This window comes from Oncorhynchus mykiss, chromosome 9, assembly GCF_013265735.2.
Source record: "Oncorhynchus mykiss isolate Arlee chromosome 9, USDA_OmykA_1.1, whole genome shotgun sequence".
Lineage (NCBI taxonomy): Eukaryota > Metazoa > Chordata > Actinopteri > Salmoniformes > Salmonidae > Oncorhynchus > Oncorhynchus mykiss.
In genome coordinates, this window is record NC_048573.1 from 59,713,088 (window position 1) to 59,735,188 (window position 22,101).

Consider the following 22,101-nt stretch of genomic DNA (forward strand, 5'->3'; position numbering starts at 1 on the left):
TTAAACATTTATTATATGTACACTTTGATTCTTGAAGAATATAGCTTATACATTTCTCATGAGCTTAGTTCAACTGTTTATATTGGTGGCAAATCTGATGACCGAATGGTGAAGAACATCTCGTCGCTCGAGAGGTCCCTTACCTGCCGATCTATAAATTATGTCTCTGTAATCTAGCATGGGTAGGATGGTCATCTGAATCAGGGTTAGTTTGGCAGCTGGGGTGAAAGAGGAGCGATTACGATAGAGGAAACCAAGTCTAGATTTAACTTTAGCCTGTAGCTTTGATATGTGCTGAGAGGACAGTGTACCATCTAGCCATACTCCCAACTACTTGTATGAGGTGACTACCTCAACCTCTAAACCCTCAGAGGTAATAATCACACCTGTGGGGAGAGGGGCATTCTTCTTACCAAACCACATAACCTTTGTTTTGGAGGTGTTCAGAACAGGGTCAAGGGTAGCTTGTTGGAAAGCTTTGTTGTAAAAGCATTTAAAACAAAATCTGGGGAGGGGCCAGCTGAGTATAAGACTATCATCTGCATATAAATGGATGAGAGAGCTTCCTACTGCCTGAGCTATAGGAAGTCCCATTGCTTTAGGACTTGGTCAGGTGGTTTAAGCATGTCCTAGTTTAGGTCACCTAGCAGGACAAATTCAGACTTAGTGTAAGGGGCCAGGAGAGAGCTTAGGGCAGGTAGGGTACAGGCGGGTGCTGATGGAGGACGATAGCACCCAGCAACAGTCAAATATCTATTTGAAATGTTTATATTTAAAACCAGCAAATCAAATTGTTTGGGGACAGACTTGGTGGAGACAACCGAGCACTCAAGGTGATCCTTGGTAAAGATTGCCACTCCCCAACCTTTGGAAGATATGTCTTGCTAAAAAAGGTTATAACAAGAAAAGGTTAACATCAGTTTTCAAAACACTCTTCCTTACCCACGTCACAGTAATGATCATATATCATATATGCATAGTCAATTTAACTATACATTAATGTACATACTACCTAAATTGGGCCGACCAATAAGTGCTCCCGCACATTGGCTTATCGGGCCATCTGCATTGAACTAAAATAAATATTTCAGATTTCTGCATCTGAAATAAATAGTGCTTCACCTTGAAAGAGTACAGGCTCCGCTCAACTGACAACTGCTAATGTGTGTTGGTGTACTGTAGATGAAAGTGAATCTTGGCTTGTGTTGACTTCTCGGTCACTTTCCATGATCATGTTAACGATTGCTGGATCAGACATAGAGAGGGAGGGGCTTATAAAACGGAGAATTGCGTCGCTTACTTCACCAGTTTGTTTCCACATTTCAACCATCGCCTCGAATTACTTTGACGCCTCTACTATTTTCTTGTTGGGAAAAAGGTAAATAGTACGCCTTTTTAATCCATATATTGTTTTGGTTAACGTTGTAGCCTATAGTCATTATGAAATTAAATACAAAAAGATGGTACGAGCGATAAATAGAGGTTCGTTTCGAGAATGCGCAATCGACACGTTGAACTAAGATTGAAGCCTAATATAATAACCTTCTGTCTTTACGGTTACTTAGTAGTAATGGAATTTAGCTACAAAAACTGTACAACAAATCAAATTTGGCTACAACAATAGTTAACTTCGTATCCTCTGCCCCGGTGTGTTTTGTTGTGTGATTGGTGGTTCACTGCTGTGGCGAGCAATGGATGTCGCAGTCTTATAAAGTAAACTTTCAGTCAAAATGCTATAAGGCTTCTCACGTAGTAATGGTTCCAATATCTATTGTTTTTTCCCCCATAGTTATTTTGTCATATTAATTAATAGCATGCCTACATAGCTAATGCAGATAATTAGATGTGAATTGAATTTATCTGAAACAGGAAAGCAAAAAATAAGAATATATTTTTATGAACCTGTCCCCCACTATTAGAACCAACATTATTTTTATGAACCATAGCCTACATTACAGACCATTCTGGATGCTAATCGAGCACAAAACAGGGGATTTTTCATGTTGCCTAATGAAATCCAATGAGATTACATTTACCCCAGATTTGAACGCATATAGTGTTGCGCACTAAACTCTTGAAACAAATGTGTTAATCTGATGCGGGAAAAGGCCTTTCACTGTCAGCAAGCCTGTGATTCTCAACTGTTGATCAGACATCACACCCTTGTGAATTTATGAGTAATATTTTACTGGACAGTTTCTATATGTTCTTATGTGTGTTGAATCACTTTTGCCTCAGGTGACAATTAAAATGTTCCCCCACACATCAACTGATTCCTTTCATTGACACTCTTTAAAAAAAAAAGTTTTTACATCAACTGATTACTGGCCTACCCGTCAATATTTTCCTTTCATTCGTACATATTCTCAGCATACCATGCCAGTTTTCTGTCACCATTGACACAATAAAATGTGAGCCGAGCTAAACACACTAGGCCTAGACGATGCAGCAACAAGCGATAACCTGAAACTATATCACACTATTTGTAATAAAGTTATTTAATGTCTCTGGTTCAAATGGATTTTTCTTTGTGTTGATCCAGGGACTTGATACGGACTAACCATGGGTGTCGAGGGGGGAATGAAATGTGTGAAGTACCTACTCTTCTTTTTCAACTTCATCTTCTGGGTGAGTAATGCAGATGGAAGTTTGGAATCCCGACTGGCTAGGATGTGCTGCTTCTGTCCTGTGAGGTCTGTTAAGTGTTAACTTGTGGCTCTAATACAGCTCAGCATCTGGATTGATTGTGAAATGCCTCTGACACTTGGTTAACCCATCTCAGGAGTAATTCAGGGAGTTCAGTTCCTCAAACTGCTGCAGAACAATTCCATGGTTACGCTGAGATACATTTTTCATTGACAAATCTGATACCAAACAAAACCCCTGGATTTCAGAGTTTAACAAACCAAATAACTCTATGCACTTGGACTACTTTTAATAATTTCCACTGAACATTTTTACAAAAACACATTAACAGGAATAACTGTACAGATACCACATCTTTGTAACAGAATAAAACTGAGGGAGATTTGACTAATTCTGAAAGTTGATGGGGCCATCAACCATCAACTTTCAGATGAGACTGAATTAAGATGACAATTAATATTGACTGCTATTGATGTAAGCTATTACTAGGTCTTTAAGCGTTTATTCGGAAGATAACAGCTCTGTAAATATTATTTTGTGGTGCACGACTCTCGTTAATTACATTTACATGATTAGCTCAATCGGGTAATATTAATTATGGAGAAATTATTTGATAGAATAGCATGTCATATCACTTAATCCGGTATAGCCAAAGACACGACACCGTGGTTGGATTCACAAGAAGTTCATCTTTAAACCTATGTAAAATATGTTTTGTTTTCTGAATTCTTATAATGAGTATTTCTGTATTTGAATTTGGTGCTCTGCAATCTCACTGGATGTTCGCCAGATGGGACGCTAGCGTCCCACATACCCTAGAGAGGCTAATGATGGTGTTGGAGTCGTGTTTGGCCATGCAGTTGTGGTGATTGGAGTACAGGAGGGGACTAAGTACACACCGCTGAGGGGCCCCAGTGTTGAGGATCAGCATGGCAGACGTGTTGTTGCCTACCCTTACCACCTGGGGCCAGCCCATCAGGAAGTCCAGGATCCAGTTGCAGAGGGAGGTGTTTAGTCCCAGGGTCCTTAGCTTAGTGATGAGCTATGTGGTGTCGTCAATGAACAGTATTCTCACATAGGTGCTCCTTATGTCCAGTGAGATTGCGTCATCTGTGAATCTGTTGCGGCGGTATGGGAGTGGGTCTAGGGTATCCGGGAGGATGCTTTTGTCAGCCTTTCAAAACACTTCATGGCTACCAACGTAAGTGCTATGGGGCCGTAATAATTTAGGCAGGTTACATTTGCTTCCTTGGCCACAGGGATTATGGTGGTCTGCTTGAAACATGTAGATTTTACAGATTCTGTCAGGGAGAGGTTGAAAATGTCAGTGACGACATTTGCCAGTTGGTCCGCACATGCTTTGAGTACACCGGCTTTGTGCATGTTGACCTGTTTTTAAAGGTCTTGCTCACATCGGCTACCGGCGTTCACATCGGCGTTATGAGTCATCCAGAACAGCTGATGATCTCGTGCATGCTTTGGTGTTGCTTGTCACTGGACAGCTCACGTCTGGGTTTCCCTTTGTAGTCCATAATAGTTTTCAAGCCCTGCCACATATGAAAAGGACTCAATTTTAATACGGTCTTGACGCTTTGCTTGTTTGATGGTTCGTCTGAGGGCATAGTGGGATTTCTTATAAGCATCCAGATTAGTATCCGGCTCCTTGAAAGTGGCAGCTTTTGCCTTTAGCTCGATGCGGCTGTTACCTGTAATCCATGGCTTCTGGTTGGAATATGTACGTACAGTCACTGTGGGGACGATGTCATTGATGCATTTATTGATGAAGTCGAGTCGATGACTGAGGTGGTACTCAACCAACTCGATAAGGCCATAAGCAAACAAGAAAAGTGGCACTCCTATGCAGATATACTTAAATCAGTTACCAGCATGTCACATGTGCAACCAGAGGGGGAAAAAACAACCATCTTTTCTCCATACATGCATATATACAAAGCTCTCTCCTGCAAATCGGACCATAATTCTATCCTCCTGATTCCTGCTCACAAGCGAAAACTAAAGCAGGAAGTACCAGTGACACTCAATAAGTGGTCAGATGACGCAGATGCAACCGGACTGTTTTGCTAGCACAGACTGGATGGAGTAAGTTGCGGAATTCATCCAATGGCGTTGAGGTACTCCTTATGGCCTTATCGAGTTGGTTGAGTGCGGTCTTAGTGCCAGCATCGGGCTGTGGTGGTAAATAGACGGCTACGAATAATATAGATAGCGTCGTCTACAGCTTACCATAGTGTACTCTCCCTCAGGCGAGCAATACCCTGAGACTTCTTTAATATTAGACATCGCGCACCAGCTGTTATTGGTTTACCAGACGTAGCTTCTCTGTTCTGCCGGTGCATGGAAAATCCCGCCAGCTCTATATTATCCGTGTTGTCGTTCAGCAACGACTCGGTGAAACGTAAGATATTACAGTTTTTAATGCCCCCTTGGTAGGATAATTGTAATACATTTTATTTTCCAATGATTGCTTGTTAGCCATTTAGAACAGATGGCAGTGGGAGTTTACTCGCTCTCCTATGGATTCTTAGAAGGCAAATGATGGGGATTTGGACCTGTTCCCGGGAAGGCAGTATATCCTTCTCGTTGGACTTGTTAAAGGAAAAAGCATATTCCAGTTTGTGGTGAGTAATCGCTGTTCTGATGTCCAGAGGTTATTTACAGTCATAAGAGACGGTAGCAGCAACATTATGTTCAAAATAAGTTACAAATAACGCAAAAAAACAACCAACAAAATAGCAGTTGGTTAGGAGCATGTAAAACGTCAGCCAACCTATTCGGCGCCATCTTAAAATCAGCATATCAAGATCCGGATATGGACCTCTGCCAAGAGACGCATATCTGGAATCAATATAGCTTAATCTATTGAATGTGCTGAGAACACATGCAATGTATGTGTCACCATGCAACATCCTATTTTCTCTCTTCATATCTCAGGATATTGAACAAGTCCATATCCTGCTATAGGAAATGTCCATGTGTGATATTCGGAGTAATCCCAATATCATGTGTGTAAAGGGGGTGTGGTGGGGAGGAGGAGAGAGAATCAGAGGCTAAAAGTGGAATCTGAGTCTTGTGACCATTTCAGTGTTATGACAATATCATGTGACTTGTTCACTGATACAAAGCGTTCGTGTGAAAAGTTAAGATCGCTGGTCTAATCCCTTACTGTGTAGATTTCCAGACTAATTCTGGGTCTTCTCTCTTCTTGAGAGAAGGCATGTACATAGTCAATGGTAGGCTTCGTTGGGGCCTCCTATGGTAGGTACACCTATAGCTCATCTACTTTCACTGACCTCAACCCAGAGTCTCTTAGGGGTGTCAGTGGACTGACTGAATGGAATGCTCTATCAGAACATAGCAAACTCACACTACTACTTGAACAGAGCTCTGCTCAATCATGCAGCATCAACACCAAATGAACTGAATAATATTAAGAAATACTATAGATGGAAGGAAAGTAATGTGGAAATCTACCAAACAACATTCAATCCATTCAAGACAATTTCCTGAGCAAAATATTTCACTGTAATAAAGAAGGTAGAAACTTGGCAGTAGAAAACCTAAACAGTATATTTGACCTCTCAGCTTCCCTATCAAATCTAAAAATCTCAAATAGAAAACCGAAGAAAATGAACAATGATGAAGAATGGAAAAACCTAAGAAAGCAATTGAGAAACCTATCCAACCAAAAACGGGGAGACAGAACCTGAGCCTACTTCTTAACTATGGTCAGTCACTAAAACGATACAGAAATACAGTACGGAATAGAAGGAACAGCACGTCAGAAATCAGCTCAATGTAATTGAACAATTCATAGACTCTAACCACTTCTGGGAAAATTGGAAAACATTTATCTATCCAAAATGGAGGTGTATGGATAAACAACTTCTCCAATCTTTGTGGCTCCATAACCAAAGAACAGCAAAAATATATACACGATCAAATACAAATCTTAGAATCAACTACAGTTGAAGTTGGAAGTTTACATACACCTTTGCCAAATACATTTAACTTTTTATGGCTGCAAGGGCAGTCTTGAGTAGCTTGGATGAAAAGTGCCCATATCAAACGGCCTGCTCCTCAGTCATAGTTGCTCATATTTGCATATTAGTATTGGATAGAAAACACTCTGAAGTTTCTAAAACTGTTTGAATGATGTCTGTGAGCATAACAACTCATATTGGCAGGCATAATCCTGAGTTGAAATCAAAACAGGAATTCAGAAATCTGAGCTTGTATGTATTCACCAGAGTCCCCAATGAAATCCCCTTGAGATATGAATGATGTTGCACTGCCTAGGGGTTCCACTAGATGTCAACCATCAATATAAATTATAATGAGGCTTCTATGTTGTTGTGGGAGTGAATGAGAGCAGAATATATCAATGTCCATCAAGCAGCCATTTTGTGATTGCATTTTTTTCCTCATGGTAGTCACTTGCGTTCCATTGCTCACGGAGACAAGAAGGAATACTCCGGTTGGAACTTTATTGAAGCTATATGTTAAACATCCTAATGATTGATTCTGTACTTAGTGTGAAATGTTTATTTTGACCGGTAATATCACTTTTAGAAGTTTTTGTCCGATATAACGCTGACCAGAAGAAACCGCGCTAACAAAAGAAGGTATTTGGACATAAATAACGGACATTTCCGAACAAAACAAACATTTATTGTGGACCTGGGATTCCTGGAGTGCTTTCTGATGTAGATCATCAAAGGTAAGGGAATATTTATCATGTAATTTCTTGTTTATGTTGACGCCATCTTTGCGGCTGTGGTGTTTTTACTTTTGAGCGCTGTCTCAGATTATTGCATGCGTTTCTTTATCCATGAAGTTTTAAAAAAAATCTGACACAGTGGTTGCATTAAGGAGAGGTATATCTATAATTCCATGTGTATAACTATATTATCATCTGCATTTATGATGAGTATTTCTGTTGAATGAGGTGGCGATGCAAAATTACTTGATGTTTTTGGAACTAGTGAATCTAACGCGTCAATGTAAACTCAGATTGTTTTATATAAATATGAACTTTATCAAACAAAACATGCATGTATTGTGTAAGATCAAGTCCTGCGAGTGTCATCTGATGAAGAGAAAATTAATCACTAACATTGAGTTCTTTATTTTCTGGTTTTTGTGAATGCTATATTTTGCTGGAAAATGGCTGTGCTTATTGTGGTTTGGTCGAGACCTAACCTGATCTTTTGTAGTGCTTTCGCTGAAAAGCCTATTTGAAATCAGACACTTTGGTGGGATTAACAACGAGAATAGCTTTAAAATGATATAAAACACATGTATGTTTTAGGAATTGTAATTATGAGATTTCTGTGGTTTGAATTTGGCGCCCTCTATTTTCACTGATAGTTGTCATATCGATCCCGGTATCGGGATTGCAGCAGGTTAAACTCAGTTTTTCACAATTCCTGACATTTAATCCTAGTAAATATTTCCTGTCTTAGGTCAGTTAGGATCACCACTTTTATTTTAAGATGTGAAATGTCAGAATAATAAGAGTTATTTTATTTCTTTAATCACATTCCTAGTAGGTCAGTTTACATGCACTCAAATAGTATTTGGTAGCATTGCCTTTAAATTGTTTAACTTGGGTCAAATGTTTCAGGTAGCCTTCCACAAGCTTCCCATAATAAGTTGGGGGAATTTTGGCCCATTCCTCCTGACCGAGCTGGTGTAACTGCGTCAGGTTTGTAGGCCTCCTTGCTCGCGCATGCTTTTTCAGTTCTGTCCACAGATTTTCTATAGGGTTGAGGTCAGGGCTTTGTGATGGCCACTCCAATACATTGACTTTGTTGTCCTTAAGCCATTTTGCCACAACTTAGGAAGTATGCTTGGGGTCATTGTCCATTTGGAACACCCATTTGCGACCAAGCTTTCAAGCTTTTTTTATTTTTTAGACCAGAGGAAAGAGGGCCTCCTACTGGGCCTCCAACACCACTTCCAGCAGCATCTGGTCTCCCATTAAGGGACTGAAGCAAGCCAGCAGTGGTATGCAGGGTGGTGTTGCCTTTAAATTGTCCTTAAGCCATTTTGCTACAACTTTGGAAGCATGCTTGAGGTTCAATGTCTATTTGGAAGACCCATTTGCGACCAAGCTTTAACTTCCTGACGGATGTCTTGAGATGTTGCTTCAATATATCCACAGTATTTTCCTGCCTCATGATGCCATCAATTCTGTGAAGTGCACCAGTCCCTCCTGCAGCAAAGCACCCCCACAACATGATGCTGCCACCTACGTGCTTCACGGTTGGGATGGTGTTCTTTGGCTTGCAAGCCTCCCCCTTTTTCCTCCAAACATAACGATGGTCATTATGGCCAAACAGGTCTACTTTTGTTTCATCAGACCAGAGGACATTTCTCCAAAATGTACGGTCTTTATCCCCAAGTGTAGTTGCAAACCGTAGTCTGGCTTTTTTATGGTGGTTTTGAAACGGAGGCTTCATCCTTGCTGAGCGGCCTTTCAGGTTTTCGATATAGGACTCGTTTTACTGTGGATATAGATACTTTTGTACCTGTTTCCTCCAGCATCTTCACAAGGTCTTTTGCTGTTGTTCTGGGATTGATTTGCACCTTTCGCACTAAAGTACGTTCATCTCTAGGTGACAATGTGTCTCCTTGCTGAGCGGTATAACGTCTGCGGGGTCTCATGGTGTTTAAATTTGCGTACTATTGTTTGTACAAATGAACGTGGTACCTTCAGGCGTTTGGAAATTGCTCCCAAGGATGAACCAGACTTGTGGAGGTCTACTTTTTTTGTGGCAGTCTACGTCAAAAAAAGATTTCTGAGGTCTTGGTTGATTTTCTTTTGAATTTCCGATGATGTCAAGCAAAGAGGCACTGAGTTTGAAGGTAGGCTTTGAAATACATCCACAGGTACACCTCCAATTGACTCAGGCTAATTGACATCATTTATCAGAAGCTTCTGAAGCCATGACACAATTTTTCTGGAATTTTCCAAGCGGTTTATAGGCACAGTCAACTCAGTGTATGTAAACTTCTGACCCACTGGAATTATGATACAGTGAAATAATCTGTCTGCAAACAATTGTTGGAAAAATTACTTGTCATGCACGAAGTAGATGTCCTAACCGACTTGCCAAAACTATAGTTTAACTTCTTATGGCTGCCATCCCGTTAACGGGATAATTGTCATCAACAACCGCTGAAATTGCATATAATATTACAAAAAATATTTATATTCATGAAATCACAAGTGCAATATAGCAAAACACAGCTTAGCCTTTTTGTTAATCCACCTGTCGTGTCAGATTTTGAAAATATGCTTTACAGCGAAAGCAAACCAAGCGTTTGTAAATTTATCGATCGCTCGACAAAACATTATGTACACCTAGCATCAAGTAGCTTGGTCACAAATCAGAAAAGCAATCAAATTAATCGTTTACCTTTGCTCTTCGGATGTTTTCACTCACGAGACTCCCAGTTACACAAATGTTCCTTTTGTTCCAAAAATATTATTTTTATATCCAAAATACCTCCGTTTGTTTGGTGCGTTATGTTCAGAAATCCACAGGAAAGAGCGGTCACGACAACAGACAAATTCCAAATGGTATGTATCCGTAATGTCCACATTTTTAATAATCAATCCTCAGGTTTTTTTTTAAATATATCATCGACAATATATCAACCGCAACTGTCTTTTTCAGTCGGCGAGGGAAAGGCCATGGCTGCCCAAACTCTGTTACGCATACAAAAGGCTGCTGGCACCCGGCCATACAATGATGCGATGTTATCTTTCTCGCTCATTTTTCAAAATTAAAAACCTGAAACTGTCTAAAGACTGACACCTTGAGGAAGCGATAGGAAAAGGAATCTGGTTGATTTCCCTTTAAATGGAGCAAAGGTGGCTATGGAACATGGAGTTTTCAAAATAGAAGCCACTTCCTGTTTTGATTTTCCTCAGGGTTTCGCCTGCAATATCAGTTCTGTTATACTCACAGACAATATTTTGACAGTTTTGGAAACTTTTTAGTGCTTTCTATCCAATACTAATAATAATATGCATATATTCGCAACTGAGACTGGGGAGCCATAAGAAGTTAAGAAATGTGTGGAGTGGTTGAAACACTTCGGTTGGTGTCATTAACTAGTTTATGTAAACTTCTGATTTCAACTGTATTAGGCTCCCAGAACCCACTGGATTCTGCAATTACATTGAATGAACTACAGGACAAAATGCAAACCCTCCAATCCAAAAATGCCTGTGGTGTTGATGGTATCCTAAATTAAATGATAAAATGGACAGACTACAAATTCCACTTGGCTATATTTAAACTCTTAACATCCTCAGCTCTGGCATATTCCTCTATCTGGAACCAAGGACTGATCACCCAATCCACAAGTGGAGACAAATTTGACCCCAATAACTACCATGGGATATGCGTCAACAGCAACCTTGGAAAAATCCTCTGCATGATCATTAACAGCTGACTCGTACATTTCCTCAGTGAAAACAATGTACTGAGCAAATGTCAAATTGGCTTTTTACCAAATTACTGTACAACAGACCACGTATTCACCTTGCACACCATAATTGACAAACAAACCAAAGGCAAAGTTTTCTTATGCTTTGTTGATTTCAAAAAAGCTTTTGACTCAATTTGGCATTAGGGCCTGCTATACAAATTGATGGAACGTGGTGTTGGGGGGTAAAAACATACGACGTTATAAAATCCATGTACACAATTTTATTTTATTTAGCTAGGCCAGTCAGTTAAGTACAAATTCTTATTTACAATGACTGCCTAGCCCGGGCGACGTGGGGTCAATTGTGCACCCTCAAATGGGACTCCCAATCACAGCCGGTTGTGTTACAGCCTGGAATCAAACCAGGGTCTGTAGTGATGTCTCTAGAACTGAAATGGAGTGCCTTAGACCACTGTGCCACTCGGGAGCCCACAAACAACAAGTGTGCGGTTAAAATTGTCATTTTTTTCCATAGGGACAGGGGGTGAGACAGGGATGCAACTTAACACCCACCCTCTTCAATATATATATCTCAACGAATTGGCGAGGGAACTAGAACAGTCTGCAGCACCCGGCCTTATTGTACTAGAATCTGAAGTCAAATGTCTACTATTTGCTGATGATCCTGTCTCCAACCAAGGACGGTGTACAGCAGCACCTAGATCTTCTGTGCAGATCTTGTCAGACCTGGGCCCTGACAGTAAATCTCACAAAAACAGCAGTGTTTCAAAAAAGGTCCAGTTGCCAGGACCACGAATACCAATTACATCTAGACACCATTGTCCTAAGAGCACACAAACTATACATACCTCAGCCTAAACATCAGCGCCACAGCTACCTTCCACCAAGCTGTGAAAAATCTGAGAGACAATGCAAGAAGGGGCTTCTATGCCATCAAAATAAACATAATTCGACATACCGTTTAGAGTCTGGCTAAAAATACTTGAATCAGTTATGGAACCCATTGCCCTTTATGGTTGAGGTCTGGGGTCTGCTCATCAAATTCACAAAATGGGACAAACACCAAATTGAGACTGCAATTTTCAGCAAAAATATCCTCCGCGTACAATGGAGAACACCAAATAATGCATGCAGAGCAGAATTAGGCTGATACCCGCTAATGATAAAAATCCAGAAAAAAGCAGTTAAATTCTACAATCACCTAAAAGAAAGCGATTCCCAAACCTTCCATAACCTACAGAGAAATTAACCTGGAGAAGAGCCCCCTAAGCAAGCTGGTCCTGGGGCTCTGTTCACAAACAGAGCCCCAGGACAGCAACACAATTAGACCCGACCAAATCATGAGAGAACCGAAAGGTAATTACTTGACACATTGGAAAGAATTTACAAAAAACAGCGCAAACTAGAATGCTATTTGGCCCTAAATGGAGTACACAGTGGCAGAATGCCTGACCACTGTGACTGACCCACAATTGAGGAAATCTTTGTGTACAGACTCTGAGCATAGCCTTGTTATTGAGAGAGGCTGCTGAAGACAGACCTGGCTCTCAAGGGAAGACGGCCTATGTGCACACTGCCCACAAAATGAGGTGGAAATTGAGTTGCACTTCCTAAAATCCTGCCAAATGTATGACCATATTAGAGAAACACACTTCCCTCAGATTAAACAGACCTACAAAGAATTTGAAAACAACTCCAGCTCAAATAACCTCCCATATCTATTGGGTGAAATCCCACAGTGTGCAATCACAGCAGGATGTGACCTGTTGCTACAAGAAAAGGGCAACCAGTGAAGAACAAACACCATTGTAAATGCAACTTATATTTGTTTATTTTCTAACTATTTGCACATCATTACGACACTGTATATAGATAGACATTACATTTGAATTGTCTTTTATTCTTTTGGAACTTTTGAGTAATGTTTACTGTAAAACATTTAAAAAAAAATCTATTTCACTTGCTTTAGCAATGTAAACATATGCTTCCCATGCCAAGAGAGCCCCTTAAATTGAGAGGGAGATTTCCCTCCTTCTTTTTGGGTGTTTTAATAGCACACAGTTCATTTTATTTTTACATGATAATCTTAGTGAGTGATGTTTTTTAAAATGTTTATAATAGAACATTTGTGACATGTAGGCCTACATTTAGTTTCATGGCCACTCTCTCCTGTGTTATCGTGTTTGTGTCTGTGTACCTACCTCTCCACTATATAGAAACCAGGCAGCGAGTAATCCTAATCATAACCCATGTCAAGTATTTACATTGGGGTTACCAATGATGAAAGGACCAAAGTGGGGGCTGGATGTACCTAGATAAAAAGAAAATATATATATTTTGTATAAGTATATTTTGTTGGGTTCTTCCTCCTGTATCTTGAATCACAACTTTAATGAATGATTATCCATAATGGTAGCATCCACGATTGTGACTCAAATTACACATTATTCAACATTCAGTTCCTATTGAGCAAAGCACAATCTGAAAAACAAACTGGAAATGCATCCAACAAGTTTGTAGAGTCACAAGCTTGATGTAGTCATTGCATGCTAGGAATATGGGACCGAATACTAAGGTTTTGACTTTGAATTTGTCCAAATACTTCTCTTCAAATGGGGGGAGGACTAAGTACTAATTTTCAAATGACTACCATCTCTTTTAAAGTAAAGATGCAGCAAATGTGACTACATGGTTACCTCAAAGTATTTTCTCGTTTGTGAACTAATATGGATCAAGGACATTTGAATGCTAATTTAGGACCCAGCAACCTGACTGGTTCCAGCATTCCTGAGTGACAAGGGGTTACTAGAAGTTGCTCTGGGTCTGAATGCTATTCTGAACTCATTACAGGACCTGAAACATCTTTTGATTGAGACTGCGTTAAGCCAGGATCTGATGTACATTAGTCTTACATACACTTTAGTACTTTCTTGCCATTTTTTAAATTATGGCCTCTGATAATAACAAATGTATAATTCAGTTGTACAGATTATGAAATTGTCTTCACATGCTTTGGTTTAGACTAGGATCCCATTCACATACATATTTCAAAACGTTTTAATATCTGTTATGTTGTACAATGGTTGTAGAAAACCGTGTGTGAAGATGTACATTTGTGACTTCTAATCATGTACTCCGTCTCTCTGTTTCTTTCTCTCTAGCTGTGTGGTCTGACTCTAGTAGTTCTGGGAGTCTTGGTTCAGGTGGCTGTCCACAACACCGTAGTGATCAATAATGTCTCAGCCTCGTCAGCCCCCATTGTCCTCATTGTGGTGGGGGTCGTTGTCTTCTTCATCGCCTTTTTCGGCTGCTGTGGAGCCTGGAAGGAGAGCTACTGCATGGTCACCATGGTATGTTCACGTGTAACATGACACGCATGATATAACCTCTATGCAGTAGAACTGCTGCATAGTGGTCACCATGATATAACCTCTATGCAGTAGAACTGCTGCATAGTGGTCACCATGATATTCCAAACAAAGTGTTGTATACACGTTTGATCTTGTGTCCACATAGGGCTGTGGCGGTCATTAAATTATGTCGGCTGGTGATTTATCAAGCAAATAACTGCTGGTCTCACAGTAATTGACTGTTAATTAACAAACACATTTAGCATCTCCTGGCTTCTCCACACAGCCTGCAGACCATAGGAACATCTACATTTTTTAAGTCTAATAAATCCATGTAATATAGCCTACACCTTCACAATAAATCCATTTATTTCAGACTGGTCTGAAGAAAATGTAGTCTATTTCAGAACAGAATAGCGTACTCTGATTTGTCCTTATGTTAGGCCCTGATCTGGCTATGCCATTTGGCTGTGGGCTACACTAGTTAATTTAGCAGACGAGATTTGCTTATAATTCTGTAGCATTTTATAGTAATGAAGAATATAATTGAAAATAGCTGAATAAAATAGGAAGCATACTTTCTCAATGATTTGAGGGGTTAACAAAGCGACATGCTTAATTTAGAGATTTATCTAACTTTAGTTGTGATAAAAATGCTGGGCTATATGTTTTAGATTTTGAAATCATTGTCAGACTGCATGATGTGACTGATTTGAAAAAAGGTGCATGAAAAGGTGCTCTGCTTTTTTTTTTTTTGTGCAGGCTGTACACATTTCATCACTCTCATTGACAATTTTGACAAGCACTTGATAATGCGGCATCCCCTTTGTGAGGATGTAACGACCCGCCGCCTTTTGCGGCCTGTGGCTGTTGTGCCCTAGGGCTGAATATAATCATAATTCCCTTCTCCCGTCTGCGTGTTCCGAAGCACCTCACTCGCATGGTTCTCTCAGATTTCTCAATACTTATTAGTCAATGCCCTTCACGTGATCGGGTCCTTCTCACAGGCTACAAGTGATACGAACCTTGACGCAGTCAACTCTTTCTCACGCAATTATATAGCCTATGTTGCTCAACATGAGCTCATGGGCTTTCATGATTTTCAAATACCTTTGCATTAATGTCCGAGTGATTAGGGACAGCAGGGTAGTCTAGTGGTTAGAGTGTTGGGCCAGTAACCAAAAGATTGCTAGATCGAATCCCCGAGCTGACAAGGTAAAAATATCTGTCATTCTGCCCCTGAACAAGGCAGTTAACCCACTTTTCCCTGGTAGGTCGTCACTGTAAATAAGAATTTGTTGACTTGCCTTGTTAAATAATAAAATTAGAGGGACCGTAGAGTGCTAAGTACCAAGCAGTACATTTGCTTGGAAAAGCCTATTACCTTGACTAAACCGTCATATGGAATTTGACTGCCATCATGACTTGTGAACGCCGGTGTGGCGGTAATACGGTCACCGTAACAACCCTATGTCCACATACGTTTGATCTTGTTTTGGAAAAGTAGTCTGAACCAATGCATCTGTTGCCTAGATGCATCTGACAATGCATCTAGGCAACATTTAGTCTAGTGAATATATTTTTTGTTCCATAAAGACGATAAAATTGTACATGAAAAGTACATGACGTGGACACCCCTTCAAACTAGTGGATTCTGCTACTTCAGACACACCCGTTGCTGACAGGTGGAAAAAATCGAGCACACTGTCATGCAATCTCCATAGACAAACATTGGCAGTAGAATGGCCCTACTCAAGAGCTCAGTGACTTTCAACGTGACACCTTTTTATAGGATGTCACCTTTCCAACAAGTCAGTTTGGTAAAATTTCTGCCCTGCTAGAGCTGCCCTGGCCAACTGTTAGTTCTTGTCCTCGGTTACAGCTGTCCTCCGTTGCAACACTCACTACAGAGTTCCAAACTGCCTTTGGAAGCAATGTCAGCACAATAACTGTTGAGAGGGAGCTTCATAAAAAAAAAAGGAAGCCATTTAATGTGTTTCCATGACCGAGCAGCTGCACACAAGCCTAAGATGACCATGCACAATGCCAAGCATTGGCTGGAGTGGTGTAAAGCTCAAAGCCATTGGACTCTGGAGCAGTGGAATCGCGTTCTCTGGAGTGTTAAATCACACTTCACCATCTGGCAGTCCGACAGACAAATCTGGGTTTGGCGGAAGGCAAGAGAACGCTACAATGCATAGTGCCAAATGTAACATTTTGTGGAGGAGGGATAATGGTCTGGGACTGTTTCATGGTTCGGGCTAAGCCCCTGATTTCCAGTGAAGGGAAATCAACGCTACAGCATAAAATGACATCCTAGACAATTCTGTGCTTTTAACTTTTTGGCAACAGTTCGGGGAATGCCCGTTCCGGTTTCAGCATGACAATACCCCCGTGCACAAAGAGATCCGTACAGAAATTGTTTGAGATTTGGTGTGGAATAATTTGACTGGCCTGAACAGAGCACTGACCTCAACACCATCGAACGAACACCTTTGGGATGAATTGGAACACCGACTGCAAGCCAGGCCTAATCACGCAACATCCGTGCCCGACGCTCTTGTGGTTGAATGCTGCAGGGCCTTGCTTCCAATGTTCCAACACCTAGTGGAAAGCCTTACCAGACGAGTGGAGGATGTTATCGCAGCAAAGGGAGGACCAACTCCATTATAATGCCCATGATTTTGGAATGTTCAAGAGCATGAGTCTACATACTTTTGGCCATGTAATATATTTTACAATAGCTCAATCTAAATCCTTATACATTTTTTTGCTTATTTGTTTAAATCCTTTAATCTTCCAAAAATAGCTAATATTTTTCATTTGTATATTTTCTCCCAAGTTCTCTCTCCTTCTGGGTCTGATCATTATCACGGAGATTGGTGCGGCCATCGCTGGATATGTCTTCAGAGGCAACGTGAGTATACTCGTATTTCAGGCAGCTTCTTTTTTCTCTTTTTTTTTACGTCTAATTATCTATACTATAACGTATGTACAGTCCACACCTATCAACTTCATTTTGTAATTACACAAGTTAACCATGTTTTTCTTTATTTAGCTGACAGTCATTGTCCATGAGAGTCTCAATGACATGGTCACCAAATACAGCAACGGCACCGACGAATTCCAGAAGGCCCTGGATAACCTGCAGATTGATGTTGGTATCAACCATTAAGTATTGGTAGATGGTAGATCTATATACTTTGGAACAAAAGAAACAATTGACATACACTAGCTAGTTTTCCATCCAATTGGAGATTGGTTTTCATGCGAATATTCAAAAATCTGCATAATGACAATGTACACACTTTTATACCAGAGATGTTTCCATCAAATTGACTTGTTGCAGATAAATGGCTGCGCGTGAGGACGTAGTGCACATAAAAATACATTTTGCGGTTAAATTCCCCAAAATAAAAAGGTTCAATGGGTTTCCATCACATTTTCAACTCTACTGATATTTTCTTCACAATTTTTGTGCCCACTCTGGTATTGGCACCTGTGCTCTAGCCAACAGCTGGCATGTAGTGCGGTTATAGCCTACATGAGATTATTACGCACAAGTGTTTTTGTTTGTCAAATGACATCCAAGCATCGACGATCACCAGAATAAGACCCTCAATATTTATTGGAAAGGAGCATCAAGCTCCTCACATTGCACATTCACCACCCTGTGAAGTTCATCGTAACTTATTTCATCTGTAGCTGAATAAACTGCATGCTTTCCCAACGAGTCATAGTTGGAGGACCACAAATGTCATCACATGACTCCAAGTTTACTTCGAATTGATGGTAATATAAATATTTCCACATTAAAGCATTTCCATTTATATTTCATGCTAATTCATTTTAACGTTTTGTTGATGTTTGGAAAGTTTACCGACAAATGTTATGTTTCCATCAGGACTGTCATTACATTGCAACATACTACTGCAAATCTAGACATTTCACTGCACTCAATCCTGCATCTTACATTTGTCGTAATGTGAAGAGTTTGCATTCTGTGTGTCTTACTTTATTTGTTTAATTTGGTACCTCGTGTAACATGACTATCTTGTTAGTGTGTCTACTATGCCACGATGTTTATCTTGTCTTTATCTTCTGTTGACATTGAGGAATATCCTGGCCTGATCCGGTCTGTTTCCCTCGTTGAACTTACTAACCTTACTACCTAATTTTGCCGTTGTCTCTTCCTCTATCTGGCTTTCCCTGTATACCTTTCATGTTCAAACTCATTCTCAACCTTCTTGCTGTTCTTCATCCAGCTGAAATGCTGTGGAGTGATCAACGCCACTGATTGGAGAGGCAACTTTGGGCCTGGCACAAACTCTGTGCCAGACTCCTGCTGTGTCAATGACACCGCTGGCTGTGGTCAGGGGGCCATGGAGGATTCAAGTAAGGTGCACCAGATGGTAAGGTTCAACCCAGTGGTTGTTTTGTTTTTTGCGTGAAATAAAAACACCAATTCATCCAAGCAAAAAGACCTCCAGAACAGTGTATTGGAGTTGGGAATGACATTTTCTCTGATTGCTATCTAGGGGTGTCAGACTGTTGTGGAGGAGCTGTTGAAGAAGAACATCATGTGGGTCATTGTAGCGGCACTGGTGATCGCTTTCCTGCAGGTAGGAACAAACACAAAGCATATACATTTGCACACACAAATCCTGGGCTCAGAAGACGCATAGATTGTAGATGCTAGTTCAACACACACAGTGCCTTCGGAACATATTCAGACCCCATGACTTTTTCAACATTTTGTTAGGGTACAGCCTTATTCCTCAATCTACACACACTACCCCATAATGACAAAGCAAAAACTTATTTTTTCATGTTTTTAATATATAGCCAATACAAAACTGATCACATTTACATAAGTATTCAGACCCTTTACTCAGTACTTTGTTGAAGCACCTTTGGCAGCGATTACAGTCTTGGGTGTGACTCTACAAGCTTGGCACACCTGTATTTGGGCAGTTTCTCCCATTCTTCTCTGCTGATCCCCTCAAGCTCTGTCAGGTTGGATGGGGAGTGGTGCTGCACAACTATTTTCTTGTCTCTAGTAGATGTTTGATTGGGTTCAAGTCCGTGCTCTGGCTGGGCCACTCAAGGACATTGAGACTTGTCCCAAAGCCACTCCTACGTTTTGGCTGTGTGCTTAGGGTCGTTGTCCTGTTAGGTGACCCTTTGCCCCAAGTCTGCCCTGGAGCAGGTTTTCATCAAGGATCTCTCTGTACTTTGCTCTGCTCATCTTTCCCTCGATCCTGACTAGTCTCCCAGTCCCTGTTGCTGAAAAACATCCCCACAGCATGATGATCCACCACCATACTTCACCGTAAGGATGGTGCCAGGTTTCCTCCAGATGTGACGCTTGGCATTCAGGCCAAAGAGTTCAATCTTGGTTCCATCAGACCAGAGAATCTTGTTTCTCATGGTCTGAGTCTTTAGGTGCCTTTTGGCAAACCCCAAGTGGGCTGTCATGTGCCTTTTCAGTGAGGAGTCTCTTCCGTCTGGCCCCTCTATCATAAAGACTTGATTGGTGGAGTGCTGCAGAGATGGTTGTCCTTCTGGTAGGTTCTCCCATCTCCACAGAAGAACTCAAAAGCTCTGTCAGAGTGACCATCGGGTTCTTGGTCACCTCCCTGACCAAGGCCTTTCTCCGCCGATTGCTCAGTTTGGCCGGGCGGCCAGCTCTAGGAAGAGTTGGTGGTTCCAAACTTCTTCCATTTAAGAATGATGGATGCCACTGCTCTTGGGACCCATGCTGCAGAATTATTTTGGTACCCGTCCCCAGATCTGTGCCTCGACACAAACCAGTCTCTGAACTCTCTGGACAATTCCAAGGCTGCAACACATAGCTGCAGCCTTGGCAGCAGCTAATGGGGATCCATAATAAATATAATCAAGTTGTAAAAACATCTCAAAGTTGATCAATGGAAACAGGATGCAATTTTGGTATGTTTTTTTGTTTTGAGTAAATTTTGCTAAAATTTCTATACCCGTTTTAACTTTGTCATTCTGGTGTATTGTCGATTGCTGAGGAAATGGTTATATTTAATTCATTTTCGAATAAGGCTGTAATGTAAAGTGGGAAAAGTCAAGGTGTCTGAATACTTTCCGAAGGCACTTTATTTATTTAATATATATTATACTGTTTTCTAACTGATTTTGTGTGTTTTCAGATCATGGGCATCATATTCGCCTGTATGTTGATGAGGGGCATTCGCAGTGGCTACGAAGTCATGTGATCATTCTGCCAATGAGGGGAGTGGCTCAGTCCGCTGCTCTCTTATGTCAAATTATGTTCCAATATTTGTGATTGAGTAACATCTATCATTTCTTTACAAATTTCTTATTCTCAATGTAAACACATAACAGGTGACTTTGCATTGAGGCCAACATGTAACCTGCCAAGAATATCAATGTTGAGTCATTTTGAGAAAATTATGTATTTAAATAGAGCAGCATTCTGAAATTGGAGTTTGCACTTGTTTTTGTTGACTCACATTTTTAACCTTGATTTTATCAACGTTTTTCTACTCAATACTTTTTCTGATAAATACATTCTAGTCTAATGTTCTTGCTGATTCACATTAAAGATTTCAGTTAATGTTTCACCTTTGTTTGACTCCGACACGCTCTAGTGTTGTCCAAGTGGAACATTCTTTGGCTCCTCACTGAATCTACACTGAACAAATATAAACACAACATGTAAAGTGTTTTCATGAGCTGAAATAAAAGATTCCTGTAATGTTCCATTGGCACAAAAAGCAAATTTCTCTCAAATGTTGTGCATACATTTGTTTACATCCCTGTTAGTGAGCATTTCTCCTTTCACAAAATAAACAATTCAACTGACAAGTGTGGCATTTCAAGAAGCTGATTAAACAGCATGATCATTACATGTGCGTGCACCTTGTGCTGGGGACCATAAGGCCACTTTAAAATGTGCAGTTTTGTCACAACACAATACCAGAGATGTCTCAAGTTGAGGGAGTGTGCAATTGGCATGCTGACTGCAGGAATGTCTACCAGAGCTTTTGCAGGAGGTTAATTTCTCAACCATAAGCTGCCTCAATGTAATTTTAGAGACTGGCAGTACATACAACCAACTTCACAACCATGTGTAACTATGCCAGCCCAGAACCTCCACATTGGGCTTCACCTGTGGGATCATCTGAGACCAGCCACCAGGACAGCTGATAAAACTGTAGGTTTGCACAGCCCAAGAATTTCTTCGCAAGCTGTCAAACTGTCTCGGGAAGCTCATCTGCGTGCTCCTCTTCCTCAACAGGGTCTTAACCCAACTGCAGTTCAGTTTTGACTTCAGTGGGCAAATGGCCACTGGCTGGAGAAATGTGATCTTCAGATTCCCGGTTTCAACTGTACCGGGCAAATTGCAGACAATGTATGGCGTTGTGTGGGCGACTGGTTTGCTGATAAGAGTGCCCCATGGTGGTATGGGCAGGCATAAGCTACAGACACAATTGCATTTTATCCATGGCAATTTGAATGCAGAGACACAGATCCTCAGTGCCATTCATCCGCTGCTGTCACCATGTTTCAACAATGCACAGCCTCATGTTGCAAGGATCTGTACACAATTCCTGGAGGCTGAACATGT

The 22,101-nt window shown here is 40.7% G+C and overlaps 1 protein-coding gene across 1 annotated transcript; it reads left to right on the top strand.

The window, feature by feature from the left end:
* The first annotated feature begins 1,240 nt into the window (after positions 1–1,240).
* LOC110532545 (CD63 antigen) lies at positions 1,241–21,338 on the top strand. The gene is made up of 8 exons (XM_021616532.2): positions 1,241–1,378; positions 2,543–2,628; positions 14,292–14,480; positions 17,323–17,397; positions 17,539–17,637; positions 18,746–18,892; positions 19,019–19,102; positions 20,660–21,338. Exons 2-8 carry the CDS (start codon positions 2,563–2,565, stop codon positions 20,723–20,725), a joined length of 726 nt encoding a protein of 241 aa, XP_021472207.1. The 5' UTR covers positions 1,241–1,378; positions 2,543–2,562; the 3' UTR covers positions 20,726–21,338.
* Positions 21,339–22,101: the final 763 nt, after the last annotated feature.

Excerpts from the sequence above, each read along its gene's own strand:
- LOC110532545 (XM_021616532.2), top strand. The coding sequence starts at position 2,563 with ATGGGTGTCGAGGGGGGAATGAAATGTGTGAAGTACCTACTCTTCTTT. Across the intron at positions 2,629-14,291 it reads TTTTCAACTTCATCTTCTGG|CTGTGTGGTCTGACTCTAGT; the intron begins GTGAGTAATGCA and ends CTTTCTCTCTAG. Across the intron at positions 17,638-18,745 it reads TGGATAACCTGCAGATTGAT|CTGAAATGCTGTGGAGTGAT; the intron begins GTTGGTATCAAC and ends TTCTTCATCCAG.